Source organism: Corapipo altera, unplaced genomic scaffold, assembly GCF_003945725.1.
Source record: "Corapipo altera isolate COAL_440 unplaced genomic scaffold, ASM394572v1 326, whole genome shotgun sequence".
NCBI classification, from domain to species: domain Eukaryota; kingdom Metazoa; phylum Chordata; class Aves; order Passeriformes; family Pipridae; genus Corapipo; species Corapipo altera.
In genome coordinates, this window is record NW_020884945.1 from 563,535 (window position 1) to 590,040 (window position 26,506).

General features: G+C 53.9%; 2 protein-coding genes across 2 annotated transcripts; one reads left to right on the forward strand and one right to left on the reverse strand.

The window, feature by feature from the left end:
• ERCC6L (ERCC excision repair 6 like, spindle assembly checkpoint helicase) lies at positions 1-4,340 on the reverse strand. Its single transcript, XM_027662272.1, has 2 exons — positions 4,246-4,340; positions 1-4,083 (listed from the first exon to the last, which is right to left on the reverse strand). Exons 1-2 carry the CDS (start codon positions 4,296-4,298, stop codon positions 270-272), a joined length of 3,867 nt encoding a protein of 1,288 aa, XP_027518073.1. The 5' UTR covers positions 4,299-4,340; the 3' UTR covers positions 1-269.
• On the forward strand, positions 4,297-26,506 carry OCRL (OCRL, inositol polyphosphate-5-phosphatase). The gene is given in 25 exon segments (XM_027662293.1): positions 4,297-4,696; positions 4,699-4,774; positions 4,776-4,901; positions 5,295-5,374; positions 6,197-6,235; positions 6,671-6,781; positions 6,860-6,952; positions 7,286-7,409; positions 7,498-7,659; positions 8,563-8,664; positions 9,120-9,234; positions 10,977-11,093; positions 11,239-11,426; positions 12,792-12,903; positions 14,356-14,465; positions 15,401-15,536; positions 16,672-16,782; positions 17,023-17,188; positions 17,400-17,635; positions 21,038-21,061; positions 23,353-23,472; positions 23,682-23,766; positions 24,245-24,372; positions 24,892-25,003; positions 25,117-26,506. Coding segments are annotated over 25 exon segments (3,198 nt in total). The 3' UTR covers positions 25,242-26,506.

Consider the following 26,506-nt stretch of genomic DNA (forward strand, 5'->3'; position numbering starts at 1 on the left):
TTAGACATCAACAACATCTTTTTATTAAATAACCAGACAGAAACATGAGCTATTTTCACCTTTGTGAGCTGACTCCACAGTGAAGTTCCCTCCCCAGCATCCAACATCTGGATTCTTAGACTGTTTCCTCACAGAGGAGATGCTGAGTTTGCTCAGTCACATGAGTGAATGAGAGGCACCAGCCTGGAGCTCACTCAGGGATCCTGGTGCCATGGTGCAGACACGTGTTAACAAGGAACAGCCAGACTGTGCTCACAGAGCCACACCCTTCACTTCTGTGACAGCTGTCTGTACAAGTTTAGAGTCAGAAGCATAACTTCAGGATCTCCACTTTTTATGTCAAGAGCTTGCAGGAAGCAGTCCAATGCCTCCTGGAGTTTCCCATCCTTCTGAAGTTTCTTCCCACTGTACACCAAGGTGTCGTAATCTCCCACAGCAGGAGAGGAATTCTGACCAACCTCCTTTTCGGAGCTGCTTTCCTGGGTGAAGTAGTCAACCTGCTCACCCGACTGAAGCTCAGGGTCACTAGTGGATTCCTCCTGAGATGACTCCGTCTCCTCCGCCTCGGACTGCTCAGATTCCTCACTATCTACATGGAAGGATTCTTCACCTGTATCAAGTGTTTCTCCAGTAGGTTCTTCTTCAGTCTCAGCAGATTCCCCAGTACATTCCTCAGCTTCTTCTTCCACAAGCTTGTCTTGCTCCTCATCAGTGTCATCGTCACCTTCTTCACCAGTGGTTTCCATGATTTCCCCAATATCCTCCACCTCATCTACTACTTTGTTGATGAATGAGCGCCTGGAAGCATTAGACCTGCTACCACTGTTACTTAGTTGAGGAGAAAAGATGGCTCTAGCTCTGCTTCTGTCACATTTAGGGGTGGACGCGCTAATTCCTTCCAGAAGTTGGTGCCCAAGGCTGTCCAGGGGAGAGGAGGGCATTTGTTCAGGCTGCTCTTCACTCTCGCTGTCTGAAGCAATTCTGTTTAAGCGTTTCCTCCTATTAAAAGTAAAGAGGCCACTGCTTTCCTCCAAAGCTTCACTCCCTTGCAGGGAGGCATTTGGCTCTTCCTCATCTGCGGGACAGGGTTTGCCACAGTTACTGTTCTCACTCAGCTGACTTTTGTTTGGAGATTCTTTGGTTGGAGATTGACACAAACTTTCTGCCTGGAGTTGGAAGCTTTCATTGGGGTGTTCCACTGACCCTTCCCTATTTGAGGCATCCTTCCATCCCTCTTCAGACTCTTCCAAGACCAGATTGAAATCAACTTGCTCCTGGAGAGAAAGCACAGATGTGTCCTCCAAGTTGTCTTCCAGCACACGAGACTTGCAGAGCCCACCATGGATTTCCGGTGTGACATTTGATAAGCTCAGCACTGCGGAAGTGGAAGCTGCCTCAGGAACGTCCTTCTGCTCTGTCCCCAGGGCAATGTGCGGGTCAAGTACCTGAACTGACATTTCTGCATCCCTTTCAGGATTGTCGGCTATGCCAGACTCGTTGGAGGAATGCTGATGATGCCCAGGCAGGTCATTCCCCGCCTTAGCCAAGCTGTCCGAATGTACATGGGAATGCTGTTTCTCTTGGAGGCTCTGACTCTCTTTCTCAAGTGCAGGGGATGATAGTGTAATGCTGGATTCGGGATTTTGCTCAGATTCTTGTATATCACCTTGTTCTGCTGCCTTGCTGGTATTAAGCAGCTCTGTCTCTATACTTGACACATCTTGTGGCAGTTTCTGCTCACTTGAGTCATCAATAGTTAGAGTTGTCATTTTGGAGCTGACATCAAGTACCTGGACCTCCTCATCCTCTGTAAAGTCAATAAATTTGTCTTTTTCATGTGCATCAGCTACTGGTGGTGAAATGAAGTGATTTTTGTCATTCACCCCTGGAGACAACTTCTTGGGTCCAGAAACCAATCCTGGTGGTCTTTGCCACTCCTCTTCACAGGCATTTCTGATCCCCTCCATCCTCTGGTCTCTGAGCTGGGACTCCAGCTGGACCAGCTCATGGGCTTTCTGTACCCTCCGCTGGATGTACTCATGGGCTTCCTCGCTCTCCACTTGCTCCTCGTGAGCAGTGTCCTTCGTGTAGATCAAGTCGTGGTCAGAAATGCCAAACATCGCCAGCGAGTGCAGGTAAGCAATGTGCTCATCCAGCTGCGTGTCGGACTTCCTCTGCATGGCGTGCAGGGACTGCAGCTGGATCTGAGTCACAGACGTCCGAGTATCTTCCAGGGTGAAGAGCTCCCTTAGTTCCTGTTTGGAGAAATAGCGGAACGGGTTCTTTTTGTCACCAGTGGTCTGTCTGATTAACGAATCCTTAAACACCTGCCGCCTGTATATCTTCTCTTCCACGGTGCCGCAGGTGATCAGCCTGTAAATCACTACGTTCTCTTTTTGCCCGATCCTGTAAGCTCTGTCCACAGCCTGAGCGTCGGTCGCTGGATTCCAGCTGGGATCAAAGATCACCACTCGGCTGGCTGCTGTCAAGGTTATGCCGACGCCCCCGACCTGCGTGGTGAGCAGGAAGACAGAGTAGTCCGTGTTGCCCTGGAAGGCATTGATGCGCTTCTCCCGCTCCGTCAGGTGGGTCACCGTGCCATCAATGCGCAGGATCCGGAACTGTCGGCGAGACAGGACGAGCTCTATGATATCCAGCATCTTCCTCGACTGTGAGAACACCAGGGTTCGGTGTCCCTCTTCTCGCAGTCGTTCGAGCAGTCCCACGAGGAACTGCATCTTCCCAGACTCCTGGATCATGGTCTCATCAGAAAGATGATCTATTTTATTCGCACCTGAAAGCATATCTGCTTCGCTCCTATGATCCTGCTCAAAGTACTCCTGCTCTTCCAAGCCCAGCTGGATACAGGCTCTTGCAGACAGAAGCCTGGGGTGGTCACAGAGCTTCTTCAGGACTGTCAGCTCAGCCAAAGGTGATCGGGTTGTCATCAGCACTTCCTTCACGTGATCCAGGCAGAGAAAGTTCCTGTATATTTCTTCCTGTACCGGTGCCAGATACACCCACACAACAAAGTCATTTTTCCTAGTGAGAGATGGCATGACAGGAGCCCTGTTCTCACTTGGATCCTCAGGAAGAGGAGCATCTCCTTTATCAGCAGAATAGCTTTTGATGTCTTCCTTAGTTCTTCTGAGGAAATAGGGCTTTATAATGGCCATGAGATTCTCTGATATCTTTAGCCCCAGCACTTTCTCACCTGGAGTTGCATCCTTCTCCCTCGCCCTGGTAATGGGATTCTCGTATTCCATTTTAAAAGTTTTGGCTGTTCCCAGGAGGGAGCCTTGGCAGGCAAAGTCAAACAAGGACCACATTTCCCGCAGGTTGTTCTGCACGGGGGTGCCCGTGAGCAGGACGCGGTGCCGGGCTGGGATCGCGTACACGCACTTCGTCGTCTTGTTCGATGAGCACTTGATCTTATGTGCTTCGTCAAGAATGACGTAGTCCCAGACAAACTCCTCCTCGTGGCAACTGGCCAGCTGCTTCCAGTTGTTAATGAGCATATTGTAGCTCGTAATGACAATGCCATTCTTCCTCTGGACCCTCTCCAGGTTCCTGGCGCGCTCCGCCTTGCTGGTGCCGTGGAACTCCTTGACACGCAAGCCGGGGGTCCAGCGAGCGAACTCGGCCAGCCAGCTGCTGACCAGGGTGGTGGGCATGATGAGCAGGACATGCTGGATGAGCTCAGCATCGAACATACCCGAGAGGAAGGCGATGACCTGGATGGTCTTGCCCAGGCCCATGTCATCTGCCAGGATGCCACCTGGCCTGCCCTCCCGGTGCAGGCGGTACAGGAATGCAACCCCTTCCCGCTGGTGCTGGAACAGCTTCTCGTGCATCTCCCCGTAGATCAGCAGGCCGCTGCCGCACACATCCACGAAGCCTTCATCCTCCTCCTCCTCCTCCTGCCCTTCCCGCTCGGCCGCCGCCGCTGCCAGCGCCTCCTCCACCCGCTGCATGCGGCCCCGCAGCTTCTCGCTGGGGCGGATGGCGGCCGCCAGCCGGAACAGCCGCAGCGCCTCTTCCAGGTCCCCATCGCCCGCCGCTGCCTTCGCGCTGGTCACGAACCTGCGGGAGTCACCGTGAGCACCGCGCGCCCGGGCCCGGCCCGCAACCGGGGGAGGTTGGCCCGCCACCGCCACCCCCGCTCTGGGGCCGCCTCTGCCCGCCCCGGAGCCCCTCGCCCCCGCCGCTCAGTCCCCGCACACCGCCCGGCCCGGCCCCGCTCACCCCCGGTACCGCTGCTCCTCGTCCGCCGCCTGCCCCGGGGCCGAGGCCGCCATGGCGCTTCAAACCCGGTTCTTCCCGTCCTGCACCGCTTCACATGCAAATCACCGCGGCTCTCAGCCAATCAGCACGGGGGCGGGAGCAAAGGGGCGTGGCTGCGCGCTGCCCCGGGAGGGCGGGGGACTCCGGGACCGGCGCCGGTCCCGTGCCGTCCCCGCCGTGTGGGAGGCGAGGCGAGGTGCGGGGCACCCGGCGGGAGTCCGGAGGACTCGCAACTGCCCTCGTCCCCGGTGCGCTCCCGCTTCCCGCCGCGCTGCGGGTGCAGCCCCGGGGCCCTCCGCCTCGGTCAACGGGCGGTGGGGTCCGCCCGCCGGCAGGGGGCGCGGGGGGCGGCGGCGGGCGGCGCTCTGCCCCGCTGTGCCCCGCGCCCGTGACCGGCGCGGAGTCGCCGGGAGACCGAGCGCCGCCATGGAGGCGCGCGCCGCGGGCCGCGGCCTGCTCGTATCCACCGGGAGCGGCGGGGCCGGGCGGGCGGGCGGGGCGGGGCGCGGTGCGGAGGTTTCCTTAGCTGCGGCGCAGAGCGTTGCCGGCGCGGAGGTGCGGGCCGGGCGGCGGGAGCCGTGTGTGCTCGGCCTGGCGCGGCGGGGCGGCCGCTACGGGTGAGTGCGGGCCGGGATGGGGCGCGGGGGTTCGGCCCGGCCCGGCTCGGTCGGTGCCACGGCCGCCGTGACTCTCGGGAGCCGAGCGTGCCTCCGGCGGTCTCCGCTCATCCTCCGGCCGCCGGAGCCGCAGGGTTGGAGTTTTTGTGGTTCTGGATCTGCCCCGCGCCAGGCAGAGTTAACAGCTCTTAACTTCTCCCCACGGGCACCCGCGTCCTGCGCGGTCCCACCTGTGTTGCTTTTTCCTTGTTCCTTCCCCATCAGTACAGCGATAGCAATCACACACCGTGTCTGTGTACACACGGCTCCCGCGGCTGTTTGTGTGTGTTGTATGTGAGAGAACAGGGCGTTGCTGCCGGGTTTTTACAAGCCTTCTCATTTTCCTGTCCGCAGGATCGTTATCCACTCGCAGGAGAAAGAAAACTCCGATCCGGATTATATTCCCATCAACAGCCGCTTTAAGTGTGTGCAAGGTACTGACTGCTGGGGGGAGGGTGGGAATCCACTGCTGTTCGTCCACAACCCCAAATTTAGCGGTGTTTCCTGACCTCCCTCCTGAGCAGGTGTGGGTTGTATGCTTCCCCGTGAGACTGCAACTCACAGTTTATGGAATCCCCTTGTTCCTCATCCAAGTGGTTTGTCATTCCATGTCAGCATGCAGTCGTGAGGAACTTGGCTGGCCCCGGTGCATGGTGGGCTTGCAGGGGCTGGAATTTGGTGTCTAGTGGTGTCTGTCTCTCTGGCTTCTCTGTCGTGTCGAGAGTTGGGAACTTTTGCCTGATTCCTGCATGTTCAGATCTAAATTTCCGTAAGGTCTGGCAAGCTCTCAGCTCCCAGCAGTTGGATTGGGAAGGGCTTTAGGCCTTGGCTTGGAAGGACTTAAATAGCTGCAAGTGTCCTTGGGACAAATTCTTGTCAGGAATAAAAGCAACTTTAGCCAGATTGGCTCATTCCCTTCTGTGCAGCTCAGTGAGGTTCTACCCCTGGTCTTGCACTGTAGAGAAGCTCTGAAGTTCCTTGTCAGGTTGGTCTTTCCCAAAGTAGCTGCACTGATGGGGAAAAACCATCCAAGTGTGTGAGAACTCTGTGTGCTGGGAATCTCCCTGGGACACTTGGTAGGAGGTGACTGTCTAGGTTCTCTGTGCCAGAGCCGTTAGGAATGTACATAAATTAGAGCTGTTTGTTCCTCTTTCAGGACTCTTTTGTGGTTTGTAGCAAGCAGTGTGATTATTTAAGTCCTCAGTTACTGCAGCATCCAGCATGAGCTGTCCTGATCCTGTTTTTCTCTTTTCCAGAGGCAGAAGAAACTCTGCTGATTGATATAGCTGCAAACAGTAAGTTTTAAAGGGCAGTGGTGTGTCTGACCTGTCAGGGAACAGCTGCCTGGTGCTTGTTTCACCTTCCCAGTCTTCCCCCAGGCTCTGTGTTTGTCCTCTGCTCAAGCCAGGATTGTTTTCCCTCTGATGTTGTCATCTGGCTCTGCCAATAACTAATCGGTTATTGCAACAGACAAGACCTGAAATGCAAATGATTGAAACATTTGCAATTTTTCATACTGCTTTTAGAGCTCCTCTCTGATAGATTGCAGTAGGAAGAAGGATTCCTAAAGCCAGAACCTGCTGAGGATACCCCAAGCAGGGTGGGGGGGATTTGAGAAGCGCAGGGAGAGTAACTTAGGTTTCCATCAGAAACAACACCTGGAAGTTGTGTGTAAAGCCTGGTGACCGACTGTGAGCCGGCCTGGGCTGACTGTGTGAGTGTGTTTGAAGCAGGCTGCAAGGTCCGGATACAGGGCGACGAGACACCGGAGCGGCTCTTTGAGATCCCTGACGAGGAGCGCTGCTTGGGATTCCTGTCCGAAGTGCAGAGCATCCAGGAGGGTGAGCAGAGCTGCATCTCTGTGTGTGTGAAATCCTCTGACTTGTCAGCGGTTTCTGACAGGGTGGGGTTTGTTCCAGCCCACCTGAAAGCTTCTCCTGAAGCCAAGGATGGAGCCATCTGGCATCAGGTGGAGAAGAGCCTCCCGGGTCTGTTGCAGGCCTCTCCTCCAGGTACAGTTGGCTTTGCTCAGGGGCATGTGCAGTGCTGGGGTGCTTGGGGTGGGACCTGGATCTGACCCTGCCCTTGGCAGCCTGGCCTCTGCTCCCTGGTCTGTTCATTCCTTCCTGAGTGCTCTTTTCTGCCTTAGTTTGTGTGTAGTAAGCTCCCTGCTGCCTTGACTTGTGATTAGTGCCCCTTTCTCCCATTCCCTCAGTCACACAGTTGATAAATTCCTGTTATCATTTGGGTGTTTTTGCTTTCAGTGGAGTTACATTTTTTTCCATCTTGATCAGAGCTGTTTCAGATTGTTTCTCAGGGCACTGTGCTTGGATTTTTCGTTACAGGAGCTCTGGGGTTTGAGGATGACTTCAGCACTCTGAGCCTAGAAGAGAAAAGGAATATGCAAAACCACCAAGCGGGTGGATCTCGGCGGGAGCCCCCACCTCCTCCTGTTCCTCAGAACAGACAGTAAGTAACACAGGGCATCTGTTCCCTTTTTTACTTCTCTTCCTAGACAGCAGAACAAGTTCCAGTGCTGGTTTTGCCTCCTTCCTAGATTTCCCCGAGAGAGAGAAGGTACATCCAGAGACCAGCCCAAAGTGACCAACACGATGCGCAAGATGTTTTTGCCCAGCACGCAGTCAGGGCAGAGAGAGGGTCTCATCAAACACGTGCTGGCCAAGAGGGAGAAGGCCTACATCAACTGGCACAACTTCAGGTGAGAGTGGGGAGGAAGGGACAGAGCTGTGGGATCTCTGCTGTGAGCTCAGATCTCGCCCAGATTTATATCCTGGCAGCTGCTGATGGATGGCAGCTCAAGTGGCCAGTGAGGATGGTACAGCCTGAAAGTCACCAAGTGCCCGTGGTGCAGCTGCTCCTATTGTGTCTTCTCCCTGTGTGTGTCAGATCTCCTGAGCCTCAATGAGGCTGGAGCAGTTGGGCAGAAAGGGTGAAGGTAGATGTCCCATCATGCTGTCCTGATTTTGCCCTACATGACATGTTGCTAAAAGACCCAGATGTTTGCTGGTGGAATGTCTTAGTCCAGGAGGAGTGTCACTGGGAGTGACCCACACCTGGGAGAATTATTTAAGGAGAGGCTGGATAGCCTCAGCCTGGAGAAAAGGAGGCTCAGGGGAGACCTCACTCTATACAACTCCCTGACAGGAGGGTGGAGCCAGGGGGAGTCTGGCTCTGCTCCCAGGTAACAAGTGACAGGACAAGAGGAAACGGCCTCAAGCAGTGCCAGGGGAGGTTCAGGTTGGACATCAGGAAGAATTTCTTCACAGAGAGGGCTGTCAGACGTTGGAAGGGGCTGCCCAGGGAGGCAGTGCAGTCCCCATCCCTGGAGGTGTTCAAGGAACAACTGGATGTGGCACTCAGTGCTCTGGGCTGGGTGACAAGGAGGGGGTTGATCACAGGTTAGACTCGATGATCTTGGCAGTCTTTTCCAACCTCAGGGATTCTGGGATCCTGTGAATTTCAGTTCCCCCCTGGCTGGCACAGCCCCACGCAGGGGCAGCTCCCAGTGTGTGCTCACAGTGTCTGCTCCCAGCCAGGACACTGCTGTGCTGCTGTGGTTTTCATTGTGTTTTCTGACGGTTCAGCTGCTTTTGTGTTGTAGGTTTTTTGTGGGAACGTGGAATGTGAACGGGCAGTCTCCTGACAGCTTCTTGGAGCCGTGGCTGGTGTGTGACACGGAGCCTCCGGACTTCTACTGTGTCGGGTGAGTGGCAGCAACCTAGATTTACTAACAGGGCTGGTTCTTTGTTGCTCTTGCTGGGATCCTGGAGGGCTGTGTTTGGTTTAGGTTCTTGTCATGCTTCCAGAGGCTGCACAGAGCTGAGTTGTGTTGCACAGGAGCTGTCTGAGGGCAGAGAGCTGTCGGATGAGGCAGAGGATTGGGTTAAACAAGGCTGGCGTGACATAACCAATTTTCCTGGAGGCATCTGCAGAGTTCCCTGGTTGTCCTCTGCCTAAAGGGGTGCTTCCCAGGGGAGAGGGTTGCTAGGGGGGTTATGGGTAGGGTCTCAGAGGCACCATGGGGAAATTGTGCTGCTTTATTTAGCAAGTGGCCATAAGGAGCTGCTCCTCCAAGGGCTGTTGCTGGAGGTTTTGCATTCCTGTAGGAAGAGGGGGATGTGCATGAGGGCTGAAGGTGCTAAGCTCTTGGGTTTCCAGGTTCCAGGAGCTGGACCTCAGCACAGAGGCTTTCTTCTACTTTGATTCTACGAAGGAGCAGGAGTGGCTGGCTGCTGTGGAGAGGGCCCTGCATCCTCAGGCCAAGTACAAGAAAGTGAGTTCTGCTCAGTGGTGTGTCTTGTCATGGAGCTGGCATGATGGGAAGGAAAAGGGAAAGGGGCTTCCCCTTTCCTCACCTACCCAAGGAGCAGGGCTTGGAGAAACCAAGGGTGGTACTGGGCATGTGTCAAGTGTGCCAAGTTAAATCTGGAGTGTGTATTTCTTCCCCACAGTTGTGGGGGAATATTGTTCTTCGAAGCAGAAATTTATAAAGGTGGGGATCACAATACCTTTATCAAATAGGAAGGTGGTGCCAGGGAAGCAACAGGTTCAAATCCTATACCTGTGTTACCATCTCACCCTGTAGTATAGAAGCCAGGTGGGTCCTGAGCTGGTAAATCAAATTAATAACTTTTTCCTGAAAGAATGGGATGATTTATGAAAAAAAAATCTTCCAGAGGCTGTTGCCTTGGGACAGAATTGCTTCAGCTGTGGCAGGACTTTGTTCTGGCTGGTTAAGAGCAAGCCATTGGTTTTATGTCTGCTGTAGCAAACCTTTCTGCTGCAGGGACCAGTCCTAAATATATGAATGGGTTTCCCTGTCCTCCATAGCCCGCGTGTTCAATGTCACACCCTGTCCTGCTTGCTCTGAGCTGAGCTCAGGGGCAGGTGTTACAGGGAGTGAAGCAGGGAACAGAGCACCTTGCTGAGCTGAGACCCATCAAGGGGAGTCAGGAGTCATGGCCTGCAGTGCAGAGAGGCCCTTTTCTTTACTTGAGTTTTGGGTGAATTCCTCCCACCCTGGTGAAAGAGAGAGCACAGGATACGGCTGCAGGAGGGGGAAGTGGCTGAAGCTGTAGATAAGACTTGTGGTCACTTGTAAATTCCACTTCTGCAGAGCAGACTGGGTGCTGGGCTCTTCCAGCTCTCAGCTTCTTCCCTCACTCCCTAGACTTAATCCCAACACATCTGAAAGTTTCTGTGAGGGTGCAGACTGCACTCCAGAAGGTGAGGCCTTGTCACTGTTTCAGAGTGGTGACCCCACTGTTTTGGAGGTTCAGGAAGATCACAGACTGGGCAGGCGTTGGCTTAGCACGTGTAAAAGATCAGCAGCAAAGCCAGGATCCCCACTGGGACACAGCACATGAGCACAGTGTTAAGCCCTGGGGGCTGAATTCTGCAACAGAGGAGAACAGCTCAGCTCCAGAGAGAGGCCCTTTGCTTTAGGGAACGAGTGTATCCTGAAAACCAATCAACCTGTACAGCTCAGAGATGCCTTTTGATACCCCATGCATGTCTGCCTCGGGGAAATAAGAACATCTTTGTCCATTCCCCTTTGCATGTGCCACTGGCTCTGCTGGAGTTAGGAGTAAGCCAAGGTGAGCCCTGACTCCCAGCTGCACCTGCAGCCTCAGCACAGCCACAGCTTTATGCCAGAACTGGCTGGAGCACTCAGGGTCTTCTCTGGTTGTGCTGACAAAGGCTGAGACCTCACCAACAGACCTGATGTGTATTTATTCAGTTTCTCTTACCTCATCCTGTTGTAGAGAAGCACCAGCATGGGGAATGCAGTGAGCTCAGCACAGCTCACGACTCTGGGGAGTGACAGATTGACCCCCAGAACCTTCCTGTGGGACAGGAGGCCCTTTCAGCAATGTTATTAAATTTAGGGATTGAGTACAGAACATGATGAGGAACGGGGAGAGCCAGAGCAGCAGAGCATCAGGCAGAGCAGGCAGATCAGAACTGCATTCCCCCTGCCTCTCTGGGAACTCAGGATCCCGTTTATCTTCGCAGGTGCAGATGGTCCGTCTGGTTGGGATGATGTTGCTCGTGTTTGCTAAGAAGGATCATCTGAGCAATATCAGAGAGATCGTGACGGAGTCTGTGGGCACGGGAGTCATGGGAAAGATGGTGAGTCACCGAGGCCAGCTTGTTGCTTCCCTGTATCCATGCGAGAAGCAGCACAGCCTGTTTTTGTTTACCTGTGCCACCCCTGTCCCCTCCCTGTGCCACACCTGACTCCTGCTCTAACCCCACTGGTACTTGCTGTTCCCAGGGCAACAAGGGCGGCGTGGCCGTGAGGTTTGTGTTCCACAACACCACCTTCTGCGTCGTCAACTCCCACCTGGCTGCCCACGTGGAGGACTTCGAGCGCCGGAACCAGGATTATAAGGACATCTGTGCCCGGATGAGCTTTGAGACCCCCGATGACAGCCTGCCTCAGCTCAACATCATGAAACACGAGTGAGCTGTGTTGATGTTTTCCCTTTTGAAGCGGTGTTGGTTTACCCAAATCGAGCCGGAATTGCAGCAACGGGAGGTTTCATGCAGATAAGTTTTCTGGCTTGATAAAATAACAAGAAGTGCCAAGGGCTGTGCTGTTCTGCAGCTCCTGCAGACAACCTCTGGTCACCTCTTCATTGCACTGTCTCCAGCATCCCTCTCCTTGCATTTGTGTGTAACTCTTCAGCAGGCCTAAACAGAATACAAATGACTGGTAATTCTGTAGTTAATATTTAAACCATTTAAAAAACAAAAATAAAATGTAGAGTGGATTAGTACAGAAAATACTTCAACTATTAGATTATCCTTGATAATCCACTAGTGGAAATGTTGAGGTTTGACTATAAACAGGGAGAGTTCTGGTACTAGAGGGGGGGCTAAATTTTAATCTTTAAATGAACCCTTTATGGAGTAAAGAGTGGGTCCCAAGAGTGTTTCTTTAGCTGCTGGTAATGACAAGGCTGTAGGTCCATTTGGAAACCTGGAGAGGAGCAGAGTGGAAGCGGGTGCTGGTGAGGTGTGGCTAATGGCTGAGATAGGAAACAACATCCAGAAGGTTGTAAACTCCACAGGAATCTAACTCTGCACCTGCCAATTCTGCATCAGTTGGTCTTTGTTGGGGAGTTGGTGCAGCAGTAACCTGCTCTGGTTGAATGAAAGGCGGTGAAAAACCAACAGGTAAAAGCGGGATGTCACACGAGGTGTGACCCTGCAGATACAGGTGCCTCTCCTGCCCAGCTGGCTGACAGGCAGGCTCTGCTTACTGAGCTCCACCACTTCCCTCTTCTGAACATGTGAAGAGCCTGAATACCAGCTAGATTTTGTGTGAAGCTTGGTGGGATACACTGATTTCACTTCATTAGAGGGTCAGTGCTGTTCTCTAGCTTTTTTTGGGCTGAGGCCAACTCATTATCTCCCACTAAACTAAGTCTTCAGTCCTTGGAAGATTCCACGGGAGATGGACTTAGTCCTGTAGAATCTGCTGCCACTAGAAATTTCTGCTTTTGGACTCGATCTTTCATGTCTTCTTTTTTGTCTTCCACATGTCTCAACCATAATATGATTAAAAAAAGGGAGATGTTAATTGCTGATCTGCTCTGAAATTCTTCCCTGTGAAAGTGGTGAGGCCGTGGCACAGGTTGCCCAGAGAAGCTGTGGCTGCCCCTGGATACCTGGAAGTGTCCAAGGCCAGGTTGGACGGGGCTTGGAGCAACCTGGGCTGATGGAAGGTGTCCCTGCCCATGGCAGGGAGGTGAAAGAAGATGAACTTTAAGGTCCCTTCCAACCCAAACCATTCCATGATTCTATATGTGTCTTTGTTTCCAGTGTTGTCATCTGGCTGGGAGACTTGAACTACAGGCTGTGTCTACCAGATGCCAGTGAAGTGAAGAGTCTCATCAGCAAGAACGAGCTTCAGAAGCTGCTGACATATGACCAGGTCAGTGAACTCACATTTGCCCCATCCTTGAGGGGTTGTCTTGGTTTAGGATATGCCTGTACTTGGAAGGAGCTGGCAAACATGGAGCTGGGGAAGGAGCTGGAGCACAGGTTTGATGAGGAGCAGGTGAGGGAGCTGGGGGAGCTCAGCCTGGAGAAAAGGAGGCTCAGGAGGGACCTTCTCACTCTCTGCAGCACCTTGACAGGAGGGTAGATCCAGGTGGGGATCAGGCTCTGCTCCCAGGGAACAAGGGACAGGAGGAAATGGCCTCAAGTTGCACCAGGGGAGGTTTAGGTTGGATATTAGGGAAAATTTCTTTCTGAAACACGCTGAACAACCCTGGCACAGACTGCACAGGGCAGTCCCCAGTCCTGAGAGGATTTAACAGACGTGTGGATGTGGCACTTGGGGGCATGGGTTAATGGTGGCTTGGCAATGCTGCAGGAACGATTGGACTCAATGGTCTTGGAGGGCTTTTCCAATCTAATTCCATGACACTCTGTAAGAAGGATCTATAGACACAGACACTGGACCCTGATGGAGCTCTGGGTGCACTGGTGGCAACAACCCCCTGAACAAAACCAGATTGTCCATACTGGATTAACTGGGTGACTCAGGCATTTACCATGGAGGTGTGTCTCTGTCTCAGTGCAGGAATTCTCTCTTATGTACAAACTACAAGCTGAACACAGGAATTTGTAACAGCAACAAAAGCTGCTGTGATCAGTGTAGTGGAAGAGGTATTGATTTGGAGCCCAAATCTGCTCAGCTAGCTTGACCTGAATTCTGTGCTGCCGCCTTCCCCACTCGGCACTTCTCTGCAGCACCCTGAAACCCAGGGCAGGTACCTTTCAGGTGAAGGATTGCTCCTGTGAAACCCAACTGCAGTTGTGCAATATCACCTCTGACACGGTTTAACAGTGAATCTCATTCTGCTCTGTAGCTCATTTCTGTTGTGCTACAGAGCTTTGTGCAGGAAACAGCTGTGGCTTAGGTTTCAGTGAGGAAAACAACCAGGAGATTTTTCAGAAGAGGAAACGAGCAAAGGAGGGTGGTGTCAGGTTATCAACCAAGGGCAGTCCTAGAGGCTCTTGCTAAAATGGTTGGCAGGGAAAGTTTAATAATGGTGACCTTGAGCCTGAAAACTAATGAAGGCATTCAGCACAAGCAGAGCAGTTAGTATTTCCCTTAACTCTTATTTGATGCTGCCTGCATGGCTTGGTGCCCATTTGTACTCGGTCTGTTTGGAAAACATTCCACTGACGAGTTGAATTTTTACCTCTCTTAAAGGTGTGAGGTCTCAGAGGCAATTTGGGGATGTCTGTGAATTCCATGGCCACGGGTCGTGGTTGCTCTGCCTGTAGATCTGCTCTGTGACACTGCTGTGTGGGGGAGGGTTTATTTGATTTGGTTTGGTTTTTTTCTTTTTAAAGCTTTCTTTTTTTGCTTTAGCTGAATATTCAGCGCACTCAGAAGAAAGCATTTGCAGATTTCATGGAGGGAGAGATTAAATTCATCCCCACGTATAAATATGACTCTAAAACAGATCGCTGGGACTCCAGGTACATTGGCTACCACTGGGCTTATTTACTTATGACATAAAAAGCATTTTCTCCCAAAACTTGATTTCCTGCTTCCTAGAGCTGGAAGTACCTGTCAGTGTTGTGTTTGCCCTCCTTTCTTTCCCGTTTTCTGCAATAAGCAGCCCCTGTGTATGATGAATGGGCGCATCCCTTAAACCGCAGTTGCTGCCGATCCTGCTGGATGAAGGCAGGTGAAGCATGAGCTCAGGTGGCCCTGCACTGGGGGCTTTCTCTTTTACCAAGGACAGGCAAACACATAAAAAGGAATTGCAGAGATAAGGAAACAGGCTCTCTGAGTCACCCTGTCCCCTGACTTGCACACCCACGGGTGGCTGTGCTGTGATAGCAGCCGTGGTTCCTGCTTGATGCCTCCCCCATTCACGGCTGCATCTGCTGCAGGGGCTGCTCCGAAGGGAGAAACTCCCAAGAAGGAGTTTCAGGCCGTATAGTGATTGGATTTGACTCTGCCTGTGATTATGAATCAGCACAGTAGTTAATCTGAAGAAGGATAACCTAGGATTCAGGCTTCATAACATGATAGTAATCGCTGAGTAGACTTTCCATAGTGGAAACAATAAGTGATGGATCCAGTTGTGGGCAGAAAGATCTGGCGGCAAAAGAAAGTCACGCAGCTTGGGTCACAGCACACATGGCTTCAGGCTGTGGAAGTGGGCTTGACTGAGTCGTTTTGTTTTCCTGATGCTGGAAGGGACAGGAATTTTAGCTGCTGCGTCAGAAAAAGGGGTAGAGAGCAGAAGAAATAACACAGAATTCAGGTTGGGGGAAGTGATAGGGTTCATCCCATCACTGCTGTGATGGTGGGGGTGGAGGGAGCTGGCTGGCTAGGAGAAGGAACAGCTTGGTTGGTTTGTTAGGATCGTTGGATTTCCCTGGTAACCTCTTTTTCTTTGTAGTGGGAAGTGTCGTGTGCCGGCGTGGTGTGATCGGATCCTTTGGAGAGGAGGGAACATCAGTCAGCTCCGGTACTGCAGTCACATGGACCTGAAGACCAGTGACCACAAGCCTGTCAGCGCGCTTTTCCGCATTGGGGTAGGTTTATCCATGTGCTGGGGCAGGATCCCAGCAATTCCAGGCATTCCTTCAGGAGTCAGGACACCTCTGCTAAGGCTGTTGCAAGAGGACAGATGAACCCAACTGAGGTGTGGCTGCTGTGGGGGTGCTGCCTCTGGCAGTACTGGACTGGGGGAGCCCCTGTGTTCTCTCCACCGCATGGAGACACAGCAGTAGCCTGTGTCTGGTTGTACCTGTGCTGCCCCAGATGTGTGAACAGACTGTCACTGGTTCACACCTGAATGTCTTTGGTGGTGAGTGGCTGGCAGGACATTTGGGATTCCTGGCTTAGTGAATGGGGACAGACCATGTCCATTTTTGCTGCCTCCTGCTCTCCCAGAAGGGGTCAGGTCAGAAGGGACCACAATGGGGCATCTGGTCAAAGCTCCCTGCTCAAGCAGGGAGCACGTGGCAGAGGATTGCATCCAGATGGTTCTGGAATATCTCCGGTGAGGGAGACTCCTCACCCTTTCTGGGCAATCTGTTCCAGTGCTCAGTCACTGCACAGGGAAGAATTTCTTCCTCGTGTTCAGGTGGAACTTCCTGAGCACCAGTTCCTGCCTGTGGCCTCTTGTCCTATTGCCTGGCACCACTGACACCTGGTCCATCCTCTGCCCCCTCCCTGCAGTTACTGACAGACATTGATGAGATCCCCTCTTAGTGTCTCTTCCTGAGGCTGAACAGGCCCAGCTCTCTCAGCCTTTCTTGGTCCCAGAGGTGCTCCAGCTTCAGCATCTCTGTAGCCTCTGCTGGACCCACTGCAGGAGCTCCATGTTCCTCCTGTACTGAGAAGCCCAGAACTGGACACAGCACTGCAGATGTGCCTCACCAGGGCTGAGTGGAATAGGCTGAGTCTCCTTAAAAGAGATTCCCCCAGTGATTTCCCAGTAGTGTGACCAGTGACCAGACAGACCCTGGTAACATCTGCAGGGGTGAAATGGGTAAGGTTGCAGATGCTGCTTGGGAGTGCACCCAGGCACATGAACCCTCTCAGCCTTTCAGCTGCACAAGCAAATGCTCAGAGAAATAGTTCACTTCTGCAGTTTGATCATGACCAAGAGAGTTCCCGTGAAGCCAATCAGAAGCTTTGCTGAGTGTTTTCTGTCTCCCACAGGTGAAGATTGTGGATGAGCAGAAGTACCGGAAGCTGTTCGAAGACATCGTTCGTATAATGGACAGGATGGAGAATGACTTTCTTCCTTCACTGGAGCTGAGCAGGAGAGAGGTGAGGATGAGACCAGAATCACTGTCACTTCCCAAACGCATCAGCCTAATTAGAAGTGCCAGAACTACTTTTAAAGACTTTGGTTCAATGAACTCGATTATAGGAAATTGAACTCTTTCGGTGCGCTCCTCTCAGCCATGGGGGGCCACAGCAATGTCTGGGGGCCACTGCAGAGCCTGGGGGAGTCTGGATGTGTGCCCCATTGTGGCCACTAACATCACTTGTGTTTTCTCTTTGCAGTTTGAGTTTGAGAACGTGAAATTCCGTCAGCTGCAGAAGCAGAAGTTTAAGATTACCAATAATGGGCAGGTCACCTGTCACTTCTCCTTCATCCCTAAGCTCAACGACAGCCACTACTGCAAGCCATGGCTTCGGGCCGAGCCCTGTGAAGGTTACCTGGAACCAGGTGAGTTGTGTATCGGTGTAGGCTCCTATCCCATCTCCATTCAGTCCCTCCCATCTCTCCCATGTTTCTCTCCCATGTCCCATGTTTCTTGCCGTCAGCCTTGTCTGTTTGTCTTCTCTTTTGTGGCCTTTGTCCTTGCCACTGCATATTTGTCCTTGTCATCCCTTTTGGAGAGTGTCTGTATATTCTTGAGATCTCCTGTGTGTTGCAGATGAGAGCACAGATATCTCCCTGGACGTGTACGTCAGCAAGGACTCGGTCACCCTCCTGAACTCCGGCGAGGATAAAATTGAGGATATTCTTGTCCTGCACTTGGACCGAGGGAAGGACTATTTCCTGACCATCAGTGGGACCTACCTGCCCAGCTGCTTTGGCACCTCCCTCGAGGCTTTGTGCCGAATGAAGCGACCGATCCGAGAAGTTCCAGTCACCAAACTCATTGACCTGGTGAGTAGCAGTGTTCTGGAGGAGCTCCTTTAACAGGGAGGGACCTGACTCCTGATTACTCCCAAAAGCAGGAGTGCCTGCAGCTCAGATTGGCTGTGCTGGCCCTGAACTGAGTGACTTTTCACAGAGCTTGAGGTGCTCTTTTATTCTTCCCCTCCACCACAGCCAATGGCTTTGGACAGCCTATACTTTATCCCTTTTGTCTGAGTGGACTCTAAACATTGTTTGATGGGACAAAAAAGTGATCCCAGCACCTCATGTTGGTGTTAGTGGTGCTGGCAGGCTCAGCTGGGTGGCACTTTGTGTCATAAGAGGTGTGATTGAGGTCCTGTCCTCTCAGGTGCCAAGGCTTCTTCTGCTGGGCCAAGTGCTCCAGGAGCCTTTTCCTTCTGGATGCATTCCCACTGCTCAGGGCAAAGGAGCAAGCAGAAGCAGGAGGACTGAAGGAAGGAGTGTGGTGTTGGGTGTGGTGTGCTGATGGGCACAGCTCAGCAAATGGGCCATGTCATGGCCTCTCTGGCCAGTTTCTCCCACACCAACCACAGTGAGAGATAATTCATCACTGAGAGATAATTTATCACTGAGAGATAATTTATCACTGAGAGATATCTCTGTGGTGCAGAGAACTGTTCCTCTCCTCAGCATTCACCAGCTCCCAGTATTCCTCGTCCTGAAGCTTATCATGTGCACGTGAGGGGGTGCAGTTCTGCCCTAGTCACCTTTTGTCCTTTGGGTGTCTCTAATGGCCATTTCTGGGATTAAGCCCCATGTTGGGGATGTAATTCTGATTTCCAGGCTGGTTTCATTTGTCTCTCCTGATGGCCTTATCTGGCCCTGTTCCAGTGAGGTGCAGCAGCTCCTGAGTTCTAGTCCATGTCTCCATTCTTGTTCAGCCAGGAAAGCCATTTCTTTCTGTTCACCTGAAAGCTCAGCCCTGCTTGAGTCTCTATGCCATGTGGTACCTTCTCTCTTCTCTCATTTCTCACAGTCTCATCCTTCCATGAGGGTTTTTTTGTCAGCTTCCACTCCCATTGCTTCCACATTTTCCCTTCAGCAGTTGCCCCATGCTTCTTGTTGCCTCTTCCAGTTCCCACCTTTTGTTGTAGGTCTCTACTTTACTTTTCTGACAAGTCCAATACACAGAAAGGTCATTCTTATACTAGAATTTTGACTTTGTAACACACAATCAGGCTAAGCAGGATCCAGGTGGCAGTATACATTTGCCTCCTCAGGTCAAGCAGCTGATCCAGACTTCAGGCTCTTCAGACTTCTCAGGATTCAATTGAAAGTCAGTCTTGTTCTAGAACTGGATCTGGAGCGTTTCATTGGCTTTGGTGGCTTTTCCACCTGCTTTTTCCTGCTCAGCACTGAGGGCTCTACCAAGCACCTCTTGCTTGATAGAAACTTGGGCCCAGACTCTGTCCTCACAGTCACACACTGTTACTTTTCTAAGAGTACTTTGAGGCTTCTTCTCCTTCCTTTACCTGTAGATTTCCTTCTCCTGTCACTCACTGAAACATCTAGAAATACAGGAATCAATCAGCAAAGAGCACCTGCCTCAGTGTCTGCAGTGTGGACACATCCCCCATGTCCAAGGGGAGAGCTATTTTAGGTGTTTTGGTTCTGATCTTACCTGTGAGCTGAGAAATTCTTGGAGACAGACCAAGCTGAGCACTTCCTGCCCCAGGGCAGTGGTGCAGGTGCTGCCTGCTCTGCAGCCCAGAGTGTTTGGGTGCAGTTCCCTGTGTTTAGGTACTGCTCAGGCTGTGTAAGGCCAGCAGTGTCTGTGCCTTAAGAACCACTTTCCCTCCTTCACTTGTGTGGTGTTAGGGCTTGTCCTTCACTGCATCCAGCGTTTTCCTCAGCCTGGTTGGGCTGTGTTTGGAGGTCTGGAGATGCAGGTCAGTAAGGGGCTGAGGCAGGTGGGTGTTGGGTAGTGCAGTATAGATGGGAGTTTGTCTGGAAATGGTTCTCCTGGTTCTCCCAGGAAGGAGACACTGACAGTGCTGCTGACACTTGAGCACCTCTCCTTTGTGATTTCAGTATTAGTGTCTCATCCTGTTTTTTCTTGGGATCCTACTGTGGGCTTTAAAAAGCCTCTTGAAGAACCTCTGTCAGAAACAGGTGAGTCTCACAGAATGGAGCGTTCAGTGCTGAAGGCTCAACATTAGGGAGAAATTCTTCCCTGTGAGGGTGGGGAGGCCCTGGCACAGGTTGCCCAGAGAAACTGTGGTTGCCCCATCCCTGGAAGTCTCCAAAGCCTGGAGCAACCTGGGCTAGTGGAAGGTGTCCCTGCTCGTGTCAGGGGGTGGAACGGGGTGAGCTTTAAGGTCCCTTCCAACCCAGACCATTCCATGACTCTATGAAGAGGTGAGCAGCCAGGCACAGGCAGGTCAGGGGTGGTGAGGCTGGAGATGACTCACCCATTACAAAATGAGCCTGTGCAGGTGGCTGTGTGTCCTCCCAAACCTGTGACTGTGTCCCTCCCCCTGTGCCTCAGAAGAGGAACCTGTGCCAGCTCCTGTTTGGAGCAAGCTGTTCCCAGGAAGAGGCCAGTCTGTTGTTGCTGTGTTAGAACTCAGGGAGCCTCCAAGGGAAGCAGGCACTGCAGAGGCCACAGAGGACCCTGAGATGCTGCTCCCTCCCCGTGTGCCCTGTGCCATGGAAGCTGCAGTTGCTCCCAGCTCGGCCTGGGAGTGTGTTTGGGCTGTTCCCACCCCGAAAGGTTGATCTGCCAAGACTCAGCTTGGACAACCTGCTTCTGTTCCCTCCTGCAGGCTCTGTGAGCAGTGTCCAGCCTGCCCTGGCTGGTACAGGGTTGGCTGTTTGGGGATGCTGAGGGCTTGGCACGCTCCTCCCCGCGCTGTGCTAATGCTCTTAGGCTGCGGCAGCAGCAGCCGGGGTTTGAGCACAAACCCTCATTTCCCTGACAGTACCCAAAGCTGCTTAGGGGCCCTGGAAGCTCCACAGCTGCCACACACTCAGAAACACAGATTTAGCCCCGGGAATATTTTATCTCCAGCCGGGTCACAAGGGAAGGTGGCTAAAGTAACATAGGGACGTTGATTCTGACCAGCGGAACTTCTTCCTGATGGACACGTTTCACCTGCCCATGGCCCAGCTGTTGGCCAGTGCACAGCACCGTCCAAGCCCCTTGGAGGGTTTGCCAGAAATCCTGACGAGGTTGTGCATCATGTGAGCAGGATTGTTGCTAATTGGCAGGCAAATCTCTCACCACAGGTTTAACTTTGGCCTTGTCAGCAAAATGTGTGAAGGACCCGGTGTTCAGTGGGTTCTTGTAATGCAAATTAAGCTTCTGCTTAATCAGAAGAGTTAATCCAAGAGTGCTTTCTCCTTCTTAATCACACTTTTTTCCTCTTCTCTCTTTCCCTCTGCTCTCAGGGAGAAGACAGCTTCTTAGAAAAGGTAACACAAGCAATTGCAGTGTGGCAGTCTGCTTCTCAGTGGTGTGTTTGTAAAGAATGAGAGCTTTTCCCTTGTTTTCTGTGGCAGAGGGAAGGGGAGGGCACACAGAGGGGACACGGCTGCCAGCAAAGCCTCTTAGCACAGCTGTGGGCTGGATGAGAACGTGGAGGAGCACACAGATCCAAGCCCAACTGAGATGTTAAAGCTCACCAAATTTGCTGAGGGGGGGAAAACTTACTCTTCTGATCCTGGCAGCAATTCTGGATGTTCCCAGAAAAGATTGGCAGCCTTTGGCACACCATGCTTGTAAGGTGGGGTTTACTACAGCACCTTCTCAGACCTGTGGGGAGAGGGCTGGAGCAGGAAACTGAGGTCTTTTGCTCCTTCCAGCTTGCGTCCCTGTGGAGGCCGAAGGAGGCCCTTTGCAGGAGGTGGATATTGCTGCACCTCCTCAAGCAGTGTTGCTGGGGCTGCCAGCTCCAATGGCCATGATGCCCAAGCAAGATCACTGCTTCCCTTGGCACCCGTGCTCTGTGCTGGAGCCAAGCAAGGAAAACATGTCCTTGAGAGAGCAAGTGGGAGATGCCAGGGGTGTTCCCACCCTCCCTACGCGGGCTCTGGCATTTGTAACTTGTTTGAGCTGGCTCTGCACCGCCTTCCCAGGCTGGGTGAGTTGTTCCTCCCCAGGCTGGGTGGGTTGTTCCTCCCCGGGCTGTCGGTGCAGTGACAGGCTAAAACAGGAGAGGGAAGGGATGTCCCCTCTCTAAGAGGGGATTGAACTCGGGTGTTAAACCAGATGAAGCTCCCAGACTCCCTACTGGCAGAGGAGAAGGGAGGAATTTGTGCCTGCCTTCTGGGAACATCCTTGTGTAGGAGCATCTTCCCGTGGGAAAGACACGGCCATGCGTCCCTTCCTCGCACGCGGCAGGAGAGGGCGCTCAGGGCCCAGCCAACTCACACGACACCTCCTCCTCCTCTGTCTCCTCCTCCTCTTCCTTCTCCCCCGCCTTGAGGCGCCCCGAGCCTTCTCCTCCTCCTCCTTCTCCTCTTCCGTGAGCTGCTGGGATCTCCCGCTTGGAGGTCTCCGCAGTTCTCCCGCTCATGCCAAGGGCTGCTCCAACACTCAACCCCAGCGATGCGCTGGCACGGGGAGTTTCTGTAGAAGAGCCCACAGCCCTGGAAGAGGGTCCACAGCCCTGGGGAAGGGTCTGTACTCTCCTCTGTCTCCTTTTAGGGGAATTCTGTGGTGCTCTTGCTTGACACGCTGCTTCCCAACCTTCCTAGAGCACGTGGCTGCCTCGCAGCCGTGCAGCCACGACCACACATCTGCTGGCTGGGTCGGACCTGGCGGTGTGCAGGGCAGAGCTGTGCTGTGCCTTTTGGCAGCTGGGGCTACTGCCTGTGCCACTGGGCTTGTGGCAACCCAGGGTGTCTCTGGGTGCGGTGTGGAAGCTGACCCTGGCCCTGGCTGCTGCCAGGGTGTGCTAGAGGGACAGCCATGGCAGTTGTCACCTCAGCTGCCAGCTGGAGTGAGGCACTTTGTGTGTGGCTTGTGGGCTCCTCTGCTGGTGGCCAGGGTTGTGTTCTTGCTTGTGCTGGTCTCTGGGTGCTTTGGGAGTGCTGGGCATGGCTTTCTCTTTGGAAGGAATGTGAGTGATCATGAAGCGAAAGTGAAATCAAGCCAAGAATATTGATCCTGTTAAAGCTCGATGTGATGGAGATGTCTGAGCTGTGGAGCTCATCGGCTGCTCCACATGAGTAAGCGGGAACCATGGCAGTGGTTCTGTGTGCTCAGTGAGACTCTCCTTGGGAAAATCAGGGAAGAGACTCCAGAAATCAGGACTGCTTCAGAGCCCCGAGGGTAACCGTGCCTGGAGCACACCGGAGCTGGGGCAGACATGACATCAGTGGGATGAGTGGGCCCAGGGGCTGGATCTAACCCGGGGTGGGAGCTCATGCAGCACAAGGACTTGCTGGGTCCCAGCCTCTGTCAGCTGCAGGGTGGGAGCTGGGATGGGGATGGGCCACCCTGGGAGGCCAGAGCCCCCTCCTGTGGGGCTGGGAGGGCTGGGGCTGTCAGGGGCTTGTTCCTGGGGGCAGCAGGAAGGGGCAGAACCAGGACCTACAGAGCAATGGCTGATGCTGTGGAAGCGAGTCAGGGCCAGAGCAGTTGTGGAGTCCTGCTGCCTCCCCTCTCCTGTCTTTCCCTACAAGGGAGTAGGAAACCAACTGAGGGACTGAGACAGAGGGACTGAGGTTTCCCTGAACTCTCATGTGCTCTCTGTTCCCAGGAGAAATCCGTCCTGCAGATGGGCTCCCTGGACAGTGAGGAGGCAGGTGAGGTGCCGCTACAGGTGCCGAAGGAGATCTGGCTCTTGGTTGACCACCTGTTCAAGCACGCCTGCCACCAGGTGAGAGGGCCTCTGCCGTGCCAGCTTTCCTGGTGACCTGGTTCCTCATAAGCACTCGAAGATCAGATCCAGTTTTGTGTTTACAGGGCAGGACTTTTCTGTGTGCTTGAGGCACTGGCTGGGGGTCCCAGGGTTCACCCCACAGTCACCATGTGCCTCAGCCTTTATGGGGAAGATGACTTTGTCCATCCCTGTGCTGTTTTTGGCAGGAGGACCTGTTCCAGACTCCAGGCATGCAAGGAGAGTTGGAGCAGATCATTGACTGCCTGGACACCAGCATTCCTGAGACAATCCGTATCCTTGCCTGATGGATCTCAGTTCTGCTGGGAGAGCTTGCTCTCAGGAGAGCTTGTCTGTCACCTTTACCTGGCAGGGTCCATGATGGGTGTGGGCTCCTCTCAGTCCTTGCACAACCTCTCTGGAAGCTGTGTGTGTGCTGACCAAAGCAGCCAGGGGGCTCTGGAAGCTTCCTCAGGGCTCTGCCAAGTGCAGGGATACTGGGGAGCATGGTCTGGAGAAGGGGCTAATGGAGCAGAGAGCTTCTGTGTGGCCAGAGGGTGGGGAAATGCAGTGTAGGGTGTATGGAGCAGTGTTTCTTATGGATGGGGGACAGCAGAGGAGGAGAAGGAGGAGCAGTTAGGCAGGCAAGAAGCTTGCACAACCTCCAGGGAGGAAGCAGAGGTGAGCACCTGGGGAGGAGGAGAGGGATGGAGCATCTGGGGAGGGAGGGGATCTCTCTGCTCAGCACAGCCCTTGATTCCCATGGGTCCAGCGGGCAGTAATCACTCCGTGGCTGAAGCTCTCCTCATCTTCCTGGAGGCTCTGCCAGAGCCTGTGATCTGCTACGAGCTGTACCAGCGGTGCCTGGACTGGTCACACAACAGCCGGCTGTGCCGACAGGTGAGGGGCTCCTGCTGGCCAGGGGCTCTGCCTGTGCCTTCCTGGGTCCTGCTCCCTTCCAGGGTGCTGGCAAGTGGCTCTGAGAGCTGGCAGCTCTTCTAAAGAAACCCCAAGTGAGCCTTGTGTCACCCCGAGTACATGGGGAATAGCAGCCCAGGGGAGGGGACAAGCCACCTCTAGTCCTTAAGGGCTTGAGCACCTGCTCACAGCTACAATTCTTGTCCTTCCTCAGAGGACTGTGAGTGGCTCTTTATAGCTGGTGGGGCAGTAAGCCAGGTCAGGCGTGTCCTTGGGCAGAGGGGCAAGTTTTGGAGCAGTGAGAACTTGTTTGGGGCACTTGTGGGCTGTGGCTCCTGGTGACACTGCTTCTAGGAAAACTGTTTCACCAGGAAAAAGCCCAAGAGTGCCATGGGCGCTGGACTGCAGCTGGGGGTCATTGCTCTGGAGTCCACAGTGCTACATGTGCCCAGGCTACAGCGATGGAAGCCGAGAGAGCTTCCTGACGCCATTTCCTTGCAGGTGATCCTTCAGCTGCCAAGCTGCCACCGCAATGTGTTTCGGTACCTAATGTCCTTCCTCCGGGAGCTGCTCAGGTACTCAGAGGACAACAACGTCAGTGTTGCCATGATCGGTGAGTGGTGTTGCTCTGCTCTGCTTCTGCCGCCCTCACTCCGTCCCAGCCCTTTTCTGCACCTTCCAAGGTCTCCCTAACTCACCAGTGGCTGATTTTGCCTGCCTCCACAGCTGCCCTGTTCTCCAGCCTCCTCCTGCGCCCTCCACCCAACCTGATGGCCAAGCAGACCCAGCAGGACCGCCAGCGTGCCATCAACTTCCTCTACAGCTTCCTGCTCGCCGGGGACGAGGAGTGACTCCTGCCGCGTGCCAAAGCCGGGGCCCGCGCTCCAGCCGGGCCTCTCACAGCTCCGAGGGGTAAAGGCTCAAAGCTCTCCAAGTGCCATGTTTACAGTTGGAAGGGATGTGTTCCCCCTCCTTCCCACGCTGTGCCCCAGAGGACCTGCATGCTCATTGCACTGCCATCCACCACTGGAGCCTCCGGCTTCTCCGCAGGAGCCGGGTGGATCTGTTGATACCCGAGCACTGTGCCAGCACCTGTCGTCCTGTGGCTGTGTCACCCGAGTCACGCTTCTCTGTGTCACCCCCATCTCCCCGGAGCCGCTGTGGAGAAGGGTGGGGACGGCTGGTGCTCCCAGAGACCGTGGCACGCTGTTTGCCTCCAGTGCCAGGTATGCCTGCTGGTGTGTACAGCACCCCAGACTGGTGTGGGACTTGTGTCACCCTCTGCCACACGGCTGGCCCAGCCAGCCCTGATGCCGTCACTGTGCTATGGATCGTGCTGTCCCAGGAAGGTTGTTTGGACGTTTGGCCTCCCCCCTTTGGCAGGGCCTTCCCCTCTCCCCTCCTTCCCAGGGCCCCAGCACACGGGTCTGTCCCTGCACCTCACATTGTGCCCTCACTCTCCCTTCCCCTGTGCTCAGCATCCCTTGGGGACACGGAAGGGCAGGTAGCTTGGAGTGGCCGGGGTCAGGCAGGGCCATGAGCTGCCCTCTGCTTCTCCCAGGCTGTCCTGTGCCTAGCACAGAGCAGGAGGTGGCTTCTGTCCCTGCATCCTGGCTTGCAGGACACACTGAGTGACCACGTGCCAGTGGATGGGATCCATCCCCTCCTCCCCAGGAGGTGCAGGCTTTGGGGGGGTGAAAGGAGCCAGAAATGCACCTCAGGAGCCAGAGGAGCAGCTGTGGGGGCTGTGCTGGGGGGCTGCAGTGCCAGGGTCGCACACAACTGGGGAGGGGACACCCCTGGAACTGGTGACTGAGGGTACAAGAGGGTGGCCTGTCCTACTCAAACACTAAGAGGCCTGTGGGGCCACATGGCCTTGGCTGAGGGAGGCCAGAGACACGAGGGGAGTGGGCAGTGGGCTGTTGTCGCAGAGCCTCTGCCAGCGCCTGGGCCCAGCCTAGGGTGTCATGTGTCTCCGTGGTCCCTTTGCACTGGCTGAGCTACCACGGGCTCCCCTCCCTTCTGCCTATTTTTTTTTTCCTTTTCCTTAAAATTTTTAAATTACATAATTTATTGGGAAAGCGTTCGTTCCAAATAAACCTCCGTTGTGCAAGGC

Coding starts and splice junctions, on each gene's coding strand:
- ERCC6L (XM_027662272.1), bottom strand. CDS start 4,298: ATGGCGGCCTCGGCCCCGGGGCAGGCGGCGGACGAGGAGCAGCGGTAC. Junction 4,084..4,245: donor GAGGAGCAGCGGTACCGGGG/GTGAGCGGGGCC, acceptor TGACTCCCGCAG/GTTCGTGACCAGCGCGAAGG.